General features: G+C 46.6%; 1 protein-coding gene across 1 annotated transcript in view; it reads left to right on the plus strand.

Annotated features, from left to right (window-relative positions):
• Trio (trio Rho guanine nucleotide exchange factor) overlaps positions 1-13516 on the plus strand; it is a 314560-nt gene that overhangs the window by 195512 nt on the left and 105532 nt on the right. Inside the window, 7 exon segments of the mRNA XM_004845192.4 lie at positions 736-902; positions 2640-2759; positions 4369-4560; positions 4959-5108; positions 6787-6901; positions 8298-8413; positions 11850-11972. Coding sequence (XP_004845249.2) covers positions 736-902; positions 2640-2759; positions 4369-4560; positions 4959-5108; positions 6787-6901; positions 8298-8413; positions 11850-11972 — 983 coding nt within the window.

Below are 13516 nucleotides of genomic sequence, written 5' to 3' on the forward strand. Positions count from 1 at the left end.
CCCCGTCCTGTGGTTTCCTCTCGTCCAAAGTCATCCCATCCATGTCACCATGTATTTCAGAGTGACGGCTGCAGATTTTATAGCCCCTTAAAGATATGGCTGTTAATGATATGTATTCTTTAAAAGGAAACATTTTGTATTTGATTTTACATAATTACGTTTAACGTTATGGTTACAAAACTTACCCTTACTAATCTCATGTATTATTTCAAGTGCTATGAATTTTAATTTTTCAGAATGACATGTTTATCTCTGAATGAAATATAAAACTTTCTGTCGTTTTTCTGTTTATATTTCGCCAGCAGATGTCACTATAGACTCAGAGATATAACTGCTGTATACCATAGCTGCAGGATTAGGAACTTACTTCGCAACAACTGGCATACTTTACTTATTTTACATAAAATAAGTGAAATGCTTCCAAAGAGTAAACTGGATATTGAGAAGAAAAACAAAGATAAACAAGAATTCACTCCTTTGTAAAGGCTGCTCTGTTGTTACTAAGTTGTCCACTGAGTTATGGATTTAGGGAACAGATGGTTTGATCACCTTTACACCATGCTGGCCGACATGGTAAACATGTCTCTGGTAGGCCAGCCCTCCTCAGTCCTGCCTGGGGCCCTGGTGTGGTCCCCAATAGGTTCTTTTACAAGGCAGGCTGTGTGTCATGCACCAGCTGAGAACAGACAGTCAAAGTGCTGGTCTAGTCCTGGGGTTTCCCTTCCATGTCCCCAGGCGTGGAGCTGCTTTGTGATAGGGATGTGGATATGGCCACTCGGGTCCAGGATCTGCTGGAGTTCCTTCACGAGAAGCAGCAGGAGCTGGATTTAGCAGCAGAGCAGCATCGGAAGCACCTGGAGCAGTGCGTGCAGCTGCGCCACCTGCAGGCAGAAGTGAAACAGGTGAGCTGAGGACCTGAGGCAGGCAGCAGGGAGGCCAGTCTGTCTCCAGGAAATCTTCCCTGAGCGCTGTGCAGCTGTCCTCATAGTAAGATAGCACACACCCCAGTACAGTGTCTGCTCTATAGAGGGAGCCAGGGAAAAGTCCTCCCTGCCCAACGACTGCCATACAGGAGAGAACTCCCACAAGGTGTTTTGTTAGTGCTGTGGTAGTCTCTTGCCTGAACCTTGTTTGCCAGGTTTAACCACTGTGTGAATTTTTTTTGCAGTATTGTTATAATGCTAGCTGTCTGGTTGGGATCATAGGCCATGTATGGCTGGGCTCTCCTTGGGGTCTCAGGGTACTCCTCATGTGTGAGGGTGGCCAAAATAGAGGACGCGTGAGTGGGGTCACTTTGGGTGAATGGCGGTGGGATTCCGTGGGTGCCTATTGCATTTCATCCCATGGGAGTCTGCTGATAAAACGGCTCAGGGTGAGCAGGGCAAGTGAGCTGCGGTGCTCTGTAGATGCTCAAAAAGCAAATGTTGTTTGGTTCAAGGGGAATGTCCATCCGGCACCTCTGTCCACAGGCAGGATTCAGTAGAGAAACAGGAGACACTACATTGGGGCACATGCTTTGCCTGGTCAGAACTGTTCCAAAATTAAAGGAGAAACTAGCGTATCCCTTAGGAATTGCCTTTGCCTGTAACAGAGACTAACAGTGGCCTTTGAAAGGTACTTCCCCCACATAGCCAGTCAGCAGGGGGCCACATTGCTGATGTCCATTCGGTGGCTGCAGCGTTTATTAGGCTGAGATCTTGATGTGACGGGTGGCCTTTTCTTAATGGTTGCCAAGTAGCGATTGTAGCTCCAACTATCACCTCAGCATCCCTGCCATTAGGAAAGAGAAATTTAACAAGAAAGAAACAGCACCTGTATGAGACGAGAAGCCATTTTACAAGTTCCCCTGTGGGTTGCTGCCCTGGTCTGATTAGCTAGACTTGTGTCATAGCTGCAACTGACCATTGACAGGATCCGAGAAGTGTGTGTGTGTGTGTGTGTGATTTTTTTGGGGGGGGGGTTGTTGATTTGGTTTGTTTTGCTTTGGTTTTTTGTTTGTTTTGATCTTCCCAAACGCTGTTTTTTAAATTTTTTTTGAAAAATTTTTTGTTGATTAAATGAGAATAGGATTTGTGTTGGTAACTAGAAGTCTGCCACAAATAACTATCCAGAATCTTTCCTCAGTTTCTGTGGCTTCCACTGTGAGAATTAACTTCCCTTTTTATTTGTATGTGAACTTGAGAGTCTCCTGGTTTGCTGCTGAGCATTGTGTTACAGCTTACCTCACATTTGGATTATTGTGCCATTTAATGCTGATGGTAAGTTGGAAAATAGCTTAGCGAAATAAGTCAGTTCCCCATATGCAGCCTTTGCCGATTTTGTGTATTCATTAGGACTGAAAGGGAATGAAAATACTGTTTCTGATTATCAGGAAATTCTGCATGTCGGTGGTTTTCTAATATGTGGTCTTCAGACCATTTTTACCTGTGTTTGCTGCCACTCCACCATCTGCTACTAAGCATAATGGAGTTGTCGCTATCTTCTCATGATCAGATGCCCTTGAAGGCCTTCAGCTGAACTAGTAGGTGTTAAGGAAATCAGCACTTAAGACTGCCTTGCAGACCTGTGTCGCCTTCCTGCTGGTCTGCAGGATGCACTGGAAAGCCCACCACTTGGCATTGCCCTGTGTCGCATTTCAGGTGCTGGGTTGGATCCGAAATGGGGAGTCCATGCTAAATGCTGGGCTCATCACAGCCAGCTCACTACAGGAGGCAGAGCAGCTGCAGAGAGAGCACGAGCAGTTCCAGCATGCCATTGAGGTAAGGGGTGCCCTTCTCTGGAGACCGTCTTTCTAGCTCCAGGACCAGCCTACCAAGCCTGCCCTAGGGGGAGCCACCTGGATTGGTAAATGGTGACAGTGCTTATACGTTTACCATGGGTATGGGACAAGGTTATGGAACAGCAACCAAAGGGTGTGAGGCAGCCTTGTAGCAGAAGTCCAAGCAGCCAGAGCCCTTTTGTCCTGTAAGCCTGGCAGGGTGCGCTTCCTCTGGTCAGGAACCCGTGGGAACCAGGGAGGACAAATTGGAATTGCAACTGAGGATTTTGTGACTGGTCTTATAGGCACATTCATGCCTTCCACTCAGCCTCAACTAAGCAGCGGGTCTTGGGTGCCTCAGCAAGGCCATGTGCAGACTAAGTTCACGTGTCAGGGCCTCATGCTGACACCCGACCCTCCAGCCTCTGCCTGAAGCAGCAGCATTCACCTGGACAAGGGTGAGCAGGAAGCCTCGGCCCTTCACATCCACTCACCCTCATTCAGCAGCAGCACTGATTAGGGGCTGGGGGGGAGGGCATGGAGAAGAGTCCTAATTCTAATCAGTGGCCTCCAAGCAGAGAGGGAAAAGAGCATTTGCTAACAGAAAACTCATTTCCTGCTCTACTGACATATTTATTCTCACCCACGAAACAAAGTCACAGAAGTCACCACTCATTTTTTTACCTAGTTCAATTTCTTTTCAACTACAAAATGCCAGTGGACATACTTCTTCCTGAGACTCCAGTCAGGCAGCTTTTGAAAACTGTGTTACTGTACTCTGCCAGGTGATTTCTAGTAATTAAATGGCAAGTATCAAGTCGCTGTGTACAGGTAATGGATGAGACTGCATTGTGGACAGCACTAGATAGGATTGTTTCCACTCTTTTAGGTGAAATGCAAGATTTTGATTTTTTTCTTTTTTGTAAACCTCCATCCATAGAGACCCATGTGCTGCCCTGGCTGCTCCCCCACTCAACATTTTAATTCTTCCTTAGAGGGTCCCTGACCTCATCCCCTCATGGACCTGGTGAGCATATGACCAAGACTCCGATGGATTTACCAAGTAACTTCCTTTAGTTTATTACAGTATGGCACAGACTGGCAGAGAACACAGTTGGCATATCCTTAGCTTTCCTTTAGTTTTTTTCTTTGCTTTTTAAAGTCACAAGTTTTTAAAAACTTTTTCACTGAAGTCCAACACTTAAGTTGAAAATGAAAATAAAAAGCATTCACTCCAGCCACCTTTTCTACACTTGTTCATTTGCTTCCAACAGCTATTATGAGGAAGATCAATAGGAATAATAAGCTTGGAACATTTCAACAAGTTTTTTTAGAATGTTGTCTTTCATACTATCTCTCAAACTGAGAACCCCAGAGCTAAGACTTATCCTGAGAAGTCTTACTGCACTTCATCCTTCATTAGATAAATTAAATACAAACTTGGTTGCTAGGTACCTAGCTGCTTTTACTGAACCTTGTGCAGTGCTGTGAGAGACATCCTAGTGAGCAGTAACTGAATTGGTTCTGTACATCAAGAAGAACAGTCCAGTTCCCTCCAGTCAGTGTGTGACAGCCCTGCTAAACAAGCCTCGCATTTTCTCTCTGCCTAGAAAACACACCAGAGCGCACTGCAGGTGCAGCAGAAGGCCGAGGCCATGCTGCAGGCCAACCACTATGACATGGACATGATCCGTGACTGTGCCGAGAAAGTGGCCTCGCACTGGCAGCAGCTCATGCTCAAGATGGAAGACCGCCTCAAGCTCGTCAATGCCTCTGTTGCCTTCTACAAGACTTCAGAGCAGGTCAGGAGGGCGCTGTCATCATTCACATGTCCGTCACTATTGAGCCACTCCAGCAGGGAAAGACACCGTCTGCAATTAAAATAACTCTTGCTGCCTTGGGTGCCCACAGTTGGGTTGAAAAGCAGCTGATAAGCTGATAAGCTCTTCTTCCCTTCTTTAAATCTCTGACCTGAAATATGTCAGAAAGAGGAACTTTACTTTTGATTTTGTCACCGCTTTGAAATGCCTCCGTGGCATTGCACCCTCATGCCAGGGGAAGTCCACGGGTGCTGCCTGTCTTCTCAGCCCTTCCACCACCGCCTTCTCCCCCGAGCCTGCTTGAAAGGGCTCTCAGCGATGCTAATGGGGGACGTTAGATGCTGAGGAGTCTCTGAGACTGGAACTCTCTTCCCTCGCAGGTCTGTAGTGTCCTTGAGAGCCTGGAGCAGGAGTACAAGAGAGAAGAAGACTGGTGTGGTGGAGCCGACAAGCTGGGCCCCAACTCTGAGACGGACCACGTCACCCCAATGATCAGCAAGCACCTTGAGCAGAAGGAAGCGTTCCTGAAGGTTTGTAGCTGGTGCTGTTGGATACCTGTGCCACACTGAGTGGTGGGTGCAGATCCAGTGTCCCACTGGGGGTGGGACAGGCGTCCAGACCTTCAGTGTGGTAACACCGCAGCTGCAGGAGCAGTCAGCGCTTCCCAGGGAGGCCACGCTCCACAACTCCTTCATTTCATGGAAAGGGAGTCAGGTACAGCACCAGCAATAAGTTTAGTGAATGACAACCTTCCATCTCTTTCTATATGTGCTTTACACTGTCTTTCTAGTTTTCAAGGACAAAGAACTAGAAATCTGTGTGAATAAGGTTGATTGGGATTTACAAGAGCAAATGATTCAGGAGCTCTTATGGGCCATGTTAGGTTTCCTGGAGGTGAAGTTACTGCTGGTTGAGAGCGTTTCCTAAACGATTCTGGAGGCAGGGGGTGGTGAGTGGTTGCTTGGTTGGTTGATTTGGTGAAAAATCCATGCCCATAGCTTAAAACAATCTTCCCGTAGAAATACAGCCTCTTTAGGAATACAGGTTGCACCTCAGTGGATGCAGAAGCACAAGGTGGGTCAGAGCAAGTCCTGGGTACATGTGGCTTCCAGACCAGCCACCAGCACCTTCTCACGAGACCCGCCTGGAGGGACACATCGACCACATTCAGAGGCTGGATGTGTTCTCTTTGAGAAGCATAGCTGAACTTTCTCAAGAGTGCTCTGTCACATTTTTTACACATCATATTTGGTCATACATAAGCCAAAGACGTGCTTTCAAACAGTTAAATTAACTTGTTTATTTGCTTGTTTGTTTGAGACAGGGTCTGGTTATATGGTTCAGGCTGCCCTTGAACTCACTAAGTATTCCAGGCTGCCCTCAAACTCCTGGCAATCCTCCTGCCTCAGCCTCCCAAGTGCTGGGATTACAGGCGTACGCCACCACATCCGGCTAAACAGTTAAATTTTTTAAAGTGATCAAAATGTTTAGAAATATTTGTCATGAAAGTGTCTCCATTGCATTCTTGGATCTTAAAAATCCATATTTCTGAGATTCTACTTCCCACCAGCAGTTGGAACTGTTAAAAATAGGTAAGGTGTTTACTTTTCCATAATGCCTGATGAAGTTTGGTTTTTCTCATTGCTTCAGCATTCTGACCCTCTGACATATTTCCTGTTGCATTTAATAATATTTGTTTCCTTTCTGAAGGTGATGATCTAATAGGGCTAATTGTTTAGTCTCGGAAAATAAATTGTGATCCTTTGAAAATTATATCTAGCAACTAATTTGGGACTTCCACCCCAGTGATTTTCATTTTGAGCAAGTTGGAGAAACCATTGTGCTTCCAGTTATTAATTGTAACTGTGTCAAACAAGACTTCAAAGTCACCACCCCCAAGTTATCACTGCTGTTTATGTTTACTAAATGCCAACCATTGTTAGGATGTTTCGAGTTAGAATCGTAATTTACCTGCTTTGCTCCAGAATCCATTTGGAGTAGAAAAATGAATATTATTTATTAATATAACTAATGAACATATTTAGGTAAAATTACAAAAGGAAAACAATTACCAGATGTAACTGCCGGCTGGCCAGATGACTGGGTGAACAGCATCACCTTAGACGCATGTGATGTTGTCATCCCTGTACTGTCTACTCAGTGCTGGTGTCAGTCATGTTGACAGCGCTGCCCTCCATTCCTCCCTAGGCGTGCACGCTTGCTAGAAGGAACGCAGACGTCTTCCTGAAGTACCTGCACAGGAACAGTGTGAACATGCCCGGGATGGTGACGCACATCAAAGCTCCGGAGCAGCAGGTGAAAAGTGAGTACCCAAGACTTCCCGGCTCCTCCTCGAGGTCTTCTCTTTAAACGTCCACTCGATGCTCATGAAGTCCTCATCAGTGATCTCAGGTTAATAATCCAATATGAAAGAAATTTATGGTCTGGTAATACATCGGCCAAGTTGGTGGTTTATTGACTGAGTGGAAGACTGTGAACAAATGCAGCACTGAGGATATGTATTCCTGCTACCTGTTTGTTAAGGTAAATGAACATATAGATAAGGAGAAAAATGAACACCAGAGTTACCTCCAGGCAGAACATTTTTAGATATTGAATCAAGAAATTAAATACCAATGGGAGAGTGAGTTAGGTGGATTGAGTTTGAGGCCAGCAAGGACTACATAGTCCTGTCCCTGTCTCAAAGAAAAGAGAGGAAAATTGTACCCTAATAGTTATAAAGTGGTACCGATTTTATAGACTTAGGGACTAAACACTACTAGGAAAACAGTGAAAGATAGTTTTATCGTTTGAACGAGGTTTTAGCAGCCACGTTGTACGAGTGTACCTTTGTGGTAGAGGATGCAATTAATCCATGCACAGCCCAGGGTTCAGGCTCCAGCACCTGGAGGAGAGACAGACAGAAACAGGCGTAGTGGCACACACTTGTGATACCAACACTTGGGAGGCTGAGCCCAGACGATTGCCACGTGTTCAAAGCCAGGCTAGGCTACATAGTGCTTTCAAGGCCAGCCTGAACACTGCATAGCAAGACTCGGTCTCACACTGCCCCCAAAAAGAAAAACATTGTGAACCTCATGGTTGTATACGTTGTTCATTTGACTTTTAATTAATCTCGTATGTTTTATATGTTCCCAATAGTTTTTCTTGACTTTTTATTTGTATAGTATTTTGGTAGTAAATATTGTTTGATTGCTGCATTTTTAATGCAGCATTATTTTATGTAATAAGAGTTTTTTGCCTTTATAGCTTCATGTTTCTCTGCTTCCATACTTCCTTATTTCATGTCTTTCCCTCTCCTAAAAGTTTATGTTTTAAAAAATAAACTTTTGTTTTCTTCTAGCGCTCTATTTTTAAATGCCACCTTTATTATATGGTAAATTTCTTCTTCAGAGGACTTTAGTGGTTTAGATCAAAATACCCAAGTGACATTTTCCAGCCATTGTAGAATTGCCCCAGCATAGATTACCTTTGTGTACTGCACTAACCCAACTAGCCTGAGGTGCTATAGGCTGACCCGGCGTCTCCACTGCTCTTGTACAACAGTAAAAATTGTGATGAAAGAATGAGGAGAGCGGCTGACACACTTGTTGGTAAGGAACCAAGGTTCAAGTGGTTCCTTGCCTAATGCCTGTCTTTCTGTGGGATTTCGCCAGTGTTTGAGGCACCCACATACACCTTGTTCTTTCTTCTCTCAGATATCTTGAATGAACTCTTCCAGCGGGAGAACAGGGTATTGCATTACTGGACCATGAGGAAGCGGCGGCTGGACCAGTGCCAGCAGTATGTGGTCTTTGAGAGAAGCGCCAAGCAGGTCAGTGCGTGCCCACCCGCACACTCGCCTTCCCGTGTTCACGCCGCCATCAGACAGGCATCTTGAGAGCCACTCGCTCCTGCCCAGGCAGTCTCGCCTTTGAATCAACAGCATGTTAGGAAAATGAAACTCCAGAACTCGGTGAAGTGTGTCAGTCAGTATTGTTGACTCTCCAAAAGTGTGCCATTCAGCTTCCCTCAGCTGTCTTTACCGCACAGTACTGCTACTCTACTGCCCAAGTGCAAAAACTCATAATTATATTTTTCTATATATATATATATTGCCGTTTTTCATGTTTTTAACACTAAAAGTTTTACTTTTTCGGCAAGTGGAGTTAAAATTAATTAAGAAATGTGACAGACTTTCTAACAATTAAAAACTCTTAGCTTTTAGCCAAGACAAGGGCACCAAGGGCTACATTTGGAGAGTCCCTTCCTGGAGTTCCTGTGGGATGAAGCGTTTGTCAGGGTAAAACCTGCTTCCTCCTGTCTTACGTATTGAGATTCCTGTCACTTCTCTTTGGGCTTCATGATAGCAAGGAAACCTACATCCTGTTCCTCCAGAATTGGATGATGGAGGAAGCACAGCACAGAGAGCGTGTCTGTCCCCTCAACGCCTGTGACACCTGTGTGTGTCATTTCTCATCCTCCGTGTAATGAGCTTCAAGTCACTCGAGGCCCCTCAGTGGTGACCCACATCCTGACCACGACTCTGACCCGAGCTGTCTTCTGAACCCACTTGCAGCAGTGTGTGCGTGGCACAGAGTAGGCATTCAGTCAGATCTTTCTAGCCCAGCCCAAGAAAAATTCTCCAGCATATGTTTTCCACATAGAAAGGAAGCAGACTCTGTTCCCATTTGGTAGTTGGTCTCGCAGGGGGCGCCATGCCCAAACTGCTTAGTTTCCAGAGGTCAGTAAGCTGGGGCTCCTGGGCTGTGGACCTGGAGCCAGGTGGCCCTTCCCTCACGTGCTGACTTTACCAACGCAGCGCTCACATCCCAGCAGGGCGTGTGGCAAGCAGCCTCATGACACTTTCTGAACCCTTCGTTGAAATATTACTCAGTCGTACTTCAGAATTATTGGAGGCCTGCTGCAGTGTCTAACCAGAGATAATTTCTTATTCTTTTCTCACATATCTTATTACCTCTCTGTTGAAAGACAAGCTATGACTCCGCCACAGAGAAGCCAAATCATAAATAACCATCCTACCAGAGAAGGATATGTCTGTAGCGCTGCAGAAGATGACCCCGAGGCCGGGGCCACTGGAGTTCTGCTCCAGGCGTAACCAGAGCTCCAGGAAGCACTGCTCACTTAGGACACACAGGGCCTCGAGGATCTTGCAGTTCTCAGTGGGGCACACTCGGTTACTGTGTGGATGCCACTGTCCCAGGGGAATGGGGGTGGGGGACAGGTCACCTCCCCGCCTCTGCCTCCTGCTGTGTGCTTCCCCTCAGGCTTCCGGCCCCTCTTCCCAGGCCCTGCTGTCTGTCTCCACCTCTGGATGCGGGCGTTCTCAGGGCTGGCTTGCGCTCCCTGTTTCTCTTTCCTCTCTTCTGCCTTCTGTCTGCAGTGCCTCTCGGCCCCAACCTCCGTGTCCAGCCTGCACTTGCGGGTCCCAGGTTCCTCATCTGCACATCTCTGCCCATGGTTCCCTGTCCCTGTGGCCCAGCTCATGGCACTCACTGAGCGTGAGGCAGCATGCTGTGCTGGACTCCTGGCTTTGCCTCGTCTTTCCACCTTCACATCTCGGACCAGGGACACCAACCTCCCGGGTGCCGCAACTCTGCCTTCCGTCTTCACCCCAGTGGGACCCTGGCCTCTGCGCTTCACTCACTTTCCATGACAGTTCCTTGCCCCACAGTAGCCACATTTGCTTCCAGAAAGAAATACGAGCTCAGCCTGTGACCTCCAAGGCTCCCCGCCGCCCCCCACGCTCCACACCCCTCTCCCACCGCCTCTCCTGCCTTCCTGTCCTGCTGCAGTGCAGGCTAAGTTGGCCCTGCTCACAGCTGTGAAATCCCTGGACCCTCAGCTGCTCCTCAGCCCCCAGGGCCCGGCTTAGACTCCACTCACTGACTTCCTCCTGCTAAGGTCTCCTACATACTGTCACCGCTGCTACCACTGTGAATTGCTCTTCTTCATCTGTGTCCTCCTGTCTGATCCACAGGGCTAGGGACTGGGCCTCCCTTACTCCGTGGGGCCTTGAGGCATCTGGCTGTGCAGTATGTACTCGGGCCTGTTTGCTGCATGAGTGGAGAAATCAGGGACTCTGAAGAAACCGATGGACGTGGCCTCATTCATACCAGTATTGGTATTATGTCCAAGACAGGGTAGTCATACTCACATATGGCAGACATCAGTGCCCAGCCCGGAAGCTGAACATCCCTGTGGCTCAGGTTCCTTCGCATTTAGTGCTATGAAAATGCTGCCACTGCAGTGATGGATGCAATGATAAGGATGGCAAAGTGTCTGTACCAAGCCAGCAAATTACCACGGACACTTTACGGGTTACAGCAGGAGACAGAAACGCTCTACATTCTGTGCACTTCTTTCCTTAGCTTGGCTTTTGTAGATATGTGTATGTTTATGTAAGTGATGTTCCTTTGGATTGTATGTAGAAGCTTCCCTCTGCAAGGACGAGAGAGCATACAGCAGAACTCCCATTTCACTGCGGCCTGAACCTTGAGGGCCACTTCTCTCTGGGTGTTGTCATGTGTATCCTTTGGAAGGATGGTTAAGTCATGCCTTCTGCCAGTGCCCGCCTCCCAGTGGTGTGTTTATGCGGGGTGTGGAGGGGTCCTGTACAGGACACCCCCAGAAGCAAGTAAGAAATGGAAGGCGAGACCGGGGATTTAGCTCAGTGTCACTGCATCTGCCTTGAAAGCACAAGGTCTTGAGTTCGATCCCTGTTACCAAAAAAAAGAAAAAAGCAAAAAGAAATGCAAGGCTGAGTGCTCCAGGTGGACACAGGCATGGGAAGAAAGGCCAGAGGTATACGTTTGAAAGCTGGAAAGACATGCATACTCTCTCTCTTTTTTAAACTAAAACACCCAGTAGGACTCTAAAGTTCTAGCAACATGAATGTCTGCATGTTTCATCTAACAAGATTTTCAGACCACCCTTTACCCACACCGTCTCCATATTCTTAAAAAGGGGTCTTGGTGGTGGTTACTTTTATTATACTGTTATTATGCCTTAGGTCCATGGTTATAAGAAACTCTTGAACTTTTTATTGTTGCAACAATACTTTATTTGTGGCAACAATACTTTCTCCAGTGCCCTATCTTTTTAACTTTGGAATTGTAATAATTCATTTCAGAAATGTGTCTCTCTCCAAGGGAATATTTCTTGATGCATGCCAGCCTTGGCTTGTGTACAAGAGATACTCAGAAATTTGTACTTCTCTCACAGACATTTTGCACTCCTTCTCACCCTAGGCTTTGGAATGGATCCACGACAACGGGGAGTTCTACCTGTCCACACACACCTCCACAGGGTCCAGCATGCAGCACACCCAGGAGCTGCTGAAAGAACACGAGGAGTTTCAGGTCACTGCGAAGGTGAGCTCTCGGGGCAGCAGGCTTCTATGAGAGGCCTGCATGTCTGCTGGGCTGTCCCTGGGGGAACCATGAGCTATGTCTCGAGGACCCATTTAGAAACACCCTGCGGAGGGCTGGGGACTTAGCTCAGTGGTTCCGCCACCTGCCTTGAATCCGCAAGGCCCCGAGTTCGATCCCCAGTACCAAAAAAACAAAAACAAACCCGCCTCAGAACTGGGCAACAGGGTGCTCGGGCGTTGTCACACATTCACTCAGGGATGTATCTCCCCTTCCCCCTTCTGTCCCTTTGGCCACCTTCTTCCAGGTCCCCTCTGCCTACAGAATCTGTCCTTTCACACTCTGATTTCTGGGAGTACTTCGTCACTTTCCTCTTTCATCTTTGCCCTTTCATTATTCCTTTCTCTTTTTCTCTCTTGTTTTCTCTCCAGGTTATTTTTGTGAGTGCTTGCTGTTTTTTTATGAAACACTCTTTGGTGTTGCCGACTTGACTTTTAAGTATTCCGTGGGTGTTTTCTGATGAAAAAGGTCACAGTAGCATCGCTTACCCTCCGTCTGCCCCCACTCAAGGCATTCTCTGTGTTTATGTTTGGCAGTTTATGTGAGTGTCTCTGTTGGCAGCCATCCTAGGTCTGTAAGGCTGTATTCACTCTCACTTGTCTCTAAAAAGTCAAGGTAGAATTAAATATTTAAGTACATAGAATCCCATCTCTATGGCATATATAGTATATGTGAGTAAATAGGAGTTTTTAAAAAAATGATGTAAGCATGCATATTGACACAAATGTTTGCCCAAGTATATAACTGCAGGGGCAGGTTTCTTTTACCTCAAAACAGTTTTGAGGTTCTTTTAGTTTTTTCTTCCCTTTTTTTTGTTGCTATGTTTGCAGCACATAGTAAGTACGTTCTTCATGGGCAGTTGGTGCATGTGTATAAAATGTCTTGATCCTTTCGCCTTCCCCTTCCCCTCCATTCCCTCCCTCCTCCCTCCTTGAGATTCTTTTAGGATTCCCTTCCCAGCCTTTGGTTGGTTGGTTGTTTTTCAAAGAGAAAAACTTGTGATTACTTATTATTTGAAATATTTTCAGAAGTGCCTCTGGCTTTGATGATAGACTTGAGTTTTTAAAAGAAGCTGAGAATTCAGATTTACGAGTGGAAAATAAATTATCAAAGTGAATAGTATATTTTGGTTAAAAAGCAGTGTTCCTATACAATGACAGGAAGGCCTATCTCCTGTGGCCCTTAACTTGGCTTTGAAAACTTATCAAAGAGGAATTTTTAAATCTCTTAGTGACAATAGCTACTTTGTATTATCTTAATTTGTGCATTTTTATGCTTTCTGTAACCATTTCTGCCTACTCTTGCCGTTGTCACTCCCCTCTGCCCCCGGCCCCCCAAGCTGTAAGTCCCTTTCCCGTCAGCCTGAGGGTGCTGGTGCAGAGGACCTCAGGCCACTAGGGCACCGAGACTCTTCCTGGGTGGGGAGAAGTCCAGACCCTGGTTCGACCCGGACCTCGAGGAAGGAGGGTGGGACTCAGGGGAGCTGG

Source organism: Heterocephalus glaber, unplaced genomic scaffold (assembly GCF_053883595.1).
Source record: "Heterocephalus glaber isolate CG9 unplaced genomic scaffold, H.glaber_assembly_v1.0 deba00001538, whole genome shotgun sequence".
In the NCBI taxonomy this organism is placed as follows: domain Eukaryota; kingdom Metazoa; phylum Chordata; class Mammalia; order Rodentia; family Bathyergidae; genus Heterocephalus; species Heterocephalus glaber.